Genomic DNA, 7,016 nt, shown 5'->3' with positions numbered 1-7,016 from the left:
TTCTGCTCTGTGTAAACAGTGAGAGGGGAGAGCTGCACTCCCACCCTTCCCCTCTCAGCTGTCACAGGAGTTCCAGTACAGTACTGTGCTAGAACATCTGTATTGGAGGTGACAGGTTCCATAAAGCGAACACACAGAGGCTTGTTAGCTCCTGTGTGAGTGCAATAAAGTTAAGTAAAATATAAAATAAATAAAAAATAAAAAAAAATAGTAAAAAATAATTTCAAAAATAAATAAATAGTGCTAAAAAGTAAAAAATATTAAAAGAAAAAAGATAAGATAAATGCAAAAGTATACAAGTTAAAAAATAATAAAAAATAGTACGCAAAATGATAAAGGAAAAAATGTTTTTAAACAATAATAAAGAAAAAAAATGAAAACTCTGCCATCCCTGCCATCAGGTTGCCATTCTACATGAGGGGGTTGGCAGGGAGAGGGGCACATTGAGGAATCCGGCCGTGGGGCAGCAGAGAGAGCAAATCCAGCCCTGCCTGCCCCCACAGGAATGTGCACTGCCAGCATGCCACAATCTCCCCAACTGGTAATGTGCAGCGCCAGCACCCCTTCCCTGGTAACATGCACTCGCACCATGCCCCCTCCACCCCCTCTGCCCCCCCAGCATCAGGCAGCAAAAAGTGTAGGGACACCCCTGCTGACTGAAGTGTACCTTTAAAATGGTATTTGCAGCACAAATAATAGAAGTGGATATACCATAAAGTGGGCTTATATTTGTTATTATGATTAACAATGCACTACTTTACATACCTGAAATGAGTTGAAGAACAGTTCAAAGTGCATCCGAATCTCCCAGGCTAAACCAGTAAATGTGTGGGGTAAGCACACAAACACAATGTAGTGGACACCAAATACCAGGACAAGTACAAGTGTAGACTTTGCTAACTTTCTGTAAACATAAAAAACAGCAAAATATGCAAACAGGAACAATATTGTAATCAATGAATGTAAGTGTATATAAATGAACATTTGGTATATAAGGACAACTCATAATATTACACATACACGAGGATCTCTGATCCTTTCCAACCAGCTAAATTAAGGTTTTGACTCTTGTATGGCCTCTGCTGTAACCATATTTACTTAGTCCACTGTCAGGCTGATGCAGATGATTTAATGTAATCCACGGATAGCTTTACACTGCAGTCCATGCACTCCATTCTTTGACCCCACTATTAGCATATATTATATTATAGCAAACAAAAAATTCACCCTCTGAAATAGTTGTCCTCAGGACAATGTGTTTACAACAGGAACTTTAAAGATGCCAACAAGTTAAAAAAAATACATATGCATGTCTGTCCACTAATACAGCTAGCAGGTAATGAAAAGATTAAACATTTATTGTTACATTTTTGGCATATGACAACATCATGAGGGTAAATATATTTATGCATTCACAATAGGATTGATTTACTTTTCGAGGAGAGACTGTTCATTTAGCAAAAAGAATGTTCACAAAGCTTGATAAATAAGGTGAGGCCAATAGAATGGTGCATTCTAAGCAAACACAACTTTACCATGTTTACTTTCTGCTGTGAACATAGCGTCAAATTAATTATAAAGAAACCTCCGTGCTACGGTTGTTTTTACACTCCTGTGTCTGTCTAAGCAGTTGTGCATAAGTAGTGACTGGTGTACTACTACAAACAATGTAAATATATTGCACAGCGCTATTAATTACTAACTAAACATAAATAGAAAACCATAATGCATATTACAAACCAATATAAATAGTGATTAAATATGCTATGCACCAATAAACTCTAAAAGGTGCTGTATATCAACCTATAAAATGCAATAAATAGTGATGTGTCCATTTGTGCAATCAGCATAAAGTGCAATGATATTGAATATTTGTGTAAAGTGAGTGTGAGTGTGTATATCTGTCGCTTTAACACAGTGGAGTTTTTTTGGAAGCACGGGTCTTTTATTTCATAATGGAAGAACACAGTGTTTGATAAATACAGTATGTGGAAAGAGGATTGCACAAGTTCAATCCACAAGAATGAACAGTGGATTTTTACACAAAGACTTATCATTGCACTTTATGCTCTTTGCACAAAAAAATAGGGTTTTATCTTGCACATGAATGGGTGATAAATGTGATCTTCACTTTATTTACTAAGCTAAGAGAAAATTCCTTTTGCTAAGTGAGCTCTACTACTCTACTCTGTCAGTGAATAAATCTCTTTAAGTACAGTTTTGCTGAAATAGTTAAAAAGAAGCCATCGCAGTTGTGATATAAGACTTCGACATTCTCTCTCCAGCAACCTACATGAAATAACTGGCAGAATTGAGCAGGTTATTTCCTGGAAATCAATTCAAGCAGAGTATCCTCTTGGGACTTTTGTCATTGATCTCCTAAAAGCGCTATTCATTTCCTCCAAAGACTGAGTTGCATTGCCAGCTATGATTTCCTATTAGCAATGGCTTGTAAACAAGTTAATAAATACTAATGAGATGATCCCCAAGTTCTGCCTGAAGATTCACTGGTGCTTCTGACAATAAACACTAAAGTATACCACTGTGCAGGAAAATACAAATTTTTGCTGGACAGGGAAAAACAATTAATAAACAGATTATCTGTTATATATAGTAGGACATTAACATAGTTTCAATCATACATTCTTTTTCCCACTGTGAATGTATTTTTATTTTCTGAAATTAATGTAATGCCTCTAATCAGTCAGTAAACCAGGCTTATCCAATACGCTTCCATTAATAACATTTCCTCAGCATGGATTAATGTAAGTTAATTTACACATACAATGCATTCATAGTTGTAATATTTTATTTGAAAAGGAAATATTTTACAAGCTTATTATTTCAGGGAACTACAGTACATGTTTCTATGGTGGTTGTGGTCAGAGTTACTTAGGCTTCCGAAGTCTTCATGACCCCTACTGATACCAACCTGATGTGTGCCATGATTTTATGGTCAGCATGCCAAATAAGGGGGCACGCTCTAGTGAAATGATAGAACCTGGGGAAGGGCGGGAGGGTCAAGCGCGACCTCGCCGTGACGTGCCTAGGAGCTCCCTGTCACCCTTCTTAAGGGGAGGAGAGCCGCCGCAACTCCTCCCACAAACACGGCCAAGATACCTTGGCCTATTACTTATCCTTTTCATGCAGAATAACATAGGGCAAATTGGTAGGGTTTGTCGAAGAACTTTACAAAATAGCACTACTAATTCTGTAACATACTATATTATTAGTATGTATATATATTTGAACATACCCCACCCACCCATTATGATAATAAATAAATGTATAAATACGTGTACCCCTAAATCATGTCAATGTAAAAATATGTTTTATTTTTTTCATGAAAAGTATTTATTGACTCTCAGTCATGTGTGATGACTGTCTAGCAAACTTTCCGATATCTGGATGTATTCATATTTATAATAAGTAGTTCTATTCAGTCTGTGCGATTTTCAATTAACCCCTTCATGACTGAGCTTGTTTTTAGTTTCTGTTCGTAAATGACTGACACACTTTTGACATTTTTGCTGTGTGATTCTTCCACGTCAGTAATATACTTTCTTACAAAGTGCACCCACACATATTATATATTGTTTTTTAGAGGACAGATAGGGCTACATATTTATATCACATATGTGTGTCTAACGCCTCACTTAGGACAAATAAAATATAAAAAAAGAGGACAAAAACGTAAAAAAAAACACTTTTTTCCCATTTTGATTTGTAGTATTTTTTTACAAAACCAGCACAGCTAAAAAAAAATGCAATAAGTACATTCATTTATTTGTCCCTTATTTTATTTTATTTTTTACACATTTATTTTTTTTACACTTTTCACAATTTTTTGTTTTTTTTTACACTTTTCACTTTTTTTTAAACTTAAAAATTTTATTTTATTTATTTAATTATATCAAGCAGTCATTGTGAATTAATCTCACTATTACTGCTTGATAAATTAATACATTTTTGGTTATTATCAGGCTGCTTCAAACTTCAGAACAGCCGATAATAAGTTAGTGACACTGATCCTGCAGCAGTTCAGGATTCAGCTGTCACTAAAGGTTTTCTGATTGTTGCAACAACGATCAGCAAACTGAAACATTCTTCTTCCAGGAATAGATACATTATAGGAATAGACACATTATGTATCTATTCATGAAAGAAAAAAAGAAAAAAAAGCCAGTATAGCTTGAGAGAGATATCTCTCTCGATCTATACGAGCTGTCAGAATGCCGGCAAAAGCCGGCATGTGTGTCCGCTTTGCTTTGACTCTCAGACACCCGATATTAAGGTATCGGGTGTCTGAAAAAGGTTAACCCTTTCATTAATGAATGCCTCTGTAGTAAGGGCATCCATTAATGAATGTTAAAAGCTGATTCTCAGCGGTTAACAGCCCTCTAAAGCAGCAAATAACTCGTCACGTACAGTGTACGTGACAAGTCATTTGGTCCCTTTGTGGCTGGACGTACAGTGTACGTCTCCCGTCACGAAGGGGTTAAAGTGATAAAGTGCAATTGAAGCCAAAACTTCCTTTCATACTTTTGGAGAGTAGAGAGGGATAGAACACCTGTCAAGTTTTTTTTGCTGTGTGTGAAATTTTCAGTGGTCACCAGAACAGCAATAAATGGGACATGGGGGCACTAGTATTGGTGACCCTGCTGACCACCAGGAATTTCCTTCACTTTGGAGTATTTTCCTCTCAGGAAGTTAAGGTAAATCTCCCCTAATGGGATGCAGATGTAAAAAAAATGCAGGTAATAGATAACTCCCCGCCCATATATGGACACTTCCTAGGAGGGCCAATAATCAGGTATAAGGGCTCATCATCCCCACAAAAATGCACGATATGGATATAACAGAAAAGAAAGATAATGGGGTTTTGTGTGAGTTGCCCTTATTGGAAATATTACAATGCCAAAGTAAGGATAACATTTACAACATTTTATTTGAATATCTCTTAAAATAGTTTCTAAATAAATTAAATCAAAACCACAGTGTCCTTGTGACTGGCAAAATAGTCACCCATATGTCAGCACCTCAAAGAAGAAACCATATTATAACAGCTGAATATATACTGTATAAAGTCCACAGCAATGGAAAACATATATGAACCTTGATGAACCAAGATCTTTGGGTGCTGGCAAATGGTTTTGTCTCGACACATTTCACCTATAGTGGCTTCCTTAGGAGAGGGACTTAATCCCTGAAGATAAAAAAGGCTACGCCACTGACACAGAGGGACACCTCGATCCAAATGCCCATCACCCCCTCTCCATTACACAAGGGGGGGGGTCGGGACCACAGGATGGGACACTACCTGCTCAGCTTGGCCCCTCTTGTGTTCCCGATCCCCCCTTGTGTAGTGGAGAGGGGGTGATGGGCACTGGCTTTCAGGTGTCAGGCATTAACTCACTTTCCTGAGGAAGTCACTATAGGTTAAATGCGTCGAGACAAAACCATTGGTCAGCACTAGACATCAGTTCATCAAAGCTCATATGTTTTCCATTGGTATGGACTTTATATATATTTAGCATTTATAATGTGGTCACTTCTTTCAGGTGCTGACATATGTGGTACTATCTTGTCAGTCACAAGGACACTGTGGTTTTGATTTATTTTTAAGACATGTACTAATAAAATGTTGTAAATTGTATTACATTGGCATTGTAATATTTCCAATAGGGTGACTCACACAAAACCCCACTATCCTTCTTCTCTGTTACATCCAGATGTAAAAAAAAAAAAAGCTAACAGGAATATAACATACAACATAGTGTATATTGTGCTGATGTCAGGAGTATAAGGTGTAACAAAATGAATGCACTGCAAAGGTCAGGAGTATAATGTGCAACATCGTAAATGCAGGGCAGGGTTTAGGACTATATAAGATACAGCACTGTGCATAGTGCAGTGGCCAGTAATGTTGCTCCCCTTACTGATGGTCAGTGGGAGAAAATATACCTCAAAGATGTAAAAAGTGGAGAAATAGATGCCCCCGCCTCCATCCTAAAATGTCTAACTTCTCTTTGCCACTCTCCTCATAGGACCTCCAGTACCTGGGTGTCTGTGTGGGTGCACAGTGTAGATAGTGTAAGTGCACAGTATGGGTAAGTGGCATTTCAGCTCTCTCCCTCTCACCAGCTTTTCACTACTTTCTTGTATCATGGCTGCTCCAGTGGCAGACCAGAATCTGACTTCACCCTTCCCTCCTCTGCACACAAGCACAGACAATGCAGTGTGCTAAATTGCCTTGAAGTGGGAGGGAAGATTTGCATAAGAAATGAGCCATCACTGGGTTTGAATAAGCACAGTTTTGCCTGATGAAGGGGACCTTGCATGGCTCTGAAACATCCTGTTATGTGATACTGTGCATATTTGACATAACAGTTCAATTTAACAATCATGTAGATAAAATGGTTGACTCTGATTATTTGCAGTACCAGACCTAGTTAGGAATTTGATCAAATCTAAGACAAATCTTGCTTTGTTTTTTTGATCATGTGAAACTGTTGGACCTATGATCCACTAATCACTGACTGAATAATTATGTCAATGCCCAGAATAATGCAACCACAAAGGTTGTAGACCAAGTGTACAATCAATGTGCAATCTCCTCTAGGTTTACCAATTACTTCGAAATGGGGGATGTACCTAAACTAGGGATGCACCGATACCACTTTTTTAAGGCCGAGTACGAGTACCGATACTTTTTTCCAAGTACTCGCCGATATCAATTACCGATACTCAAGCATGCCATCATTGTCCCTGTACACCCCCCCACACACACACATATCTCCTAGGGAATGGCAATATCTGGTTGTTGTACAGGGGCAATGAGGGCATGCTAGGAATTGTAGTTCCCTAGCTGATATGTTATGAAGTTGTATTCTACCTGAAAGTACTACAATGCCATTATAGAACTAAGAATAGAACATAAAATAAAACGTTTTTTTCTTCTTCTAATACTCACCTGATTCCTGGATCCACCAACAAGCGCAGCCTCCCGTCTCCCA

The 7,016-nt window shown here is 37.9% G+C and overlaps 1 protein-coding gene across 1 annotated transcript in view; it reads right to left on the bottom strand.

The window, feature by feature from the left end:
• LOC108799462 (parathyroid hormone 2 receptor-like) overlaps positions 1-7,016 on the bottom strand; it is a 24,163-nt gene that overhangs the window by 12,450 nt on the left and 4,697 nt on the right. The window contains exon 3 of the mRNA XM_018571323.1: positions 766-904. Within this exon, the coding sequence (XP_018426825.1) occupies positions 766-904 (139 nt within the window). The remainder of the gene's footprint in view (positions 1-765; positions 905-7,016) is intronic.

This window comes from Nanorana parkeri, unplaced genomic scaffold (assembly GCF_000935625.1).
Source record: "Nanorana parkeri isolate BGI_ZX_2015 unplaced genomic scaffold, ASM93562v1 scaffold1731, whole genome shotgun sequence".
Lineage (NCBI taxonomy): Eukaryota > Metazoa > Chordata > Amphibia > Anura > Dicroglossidae > Nanorana > Nanorana parkeri.
This window is presented reverse-complemented; position numbering and strand designations above follow the sequence as displayed.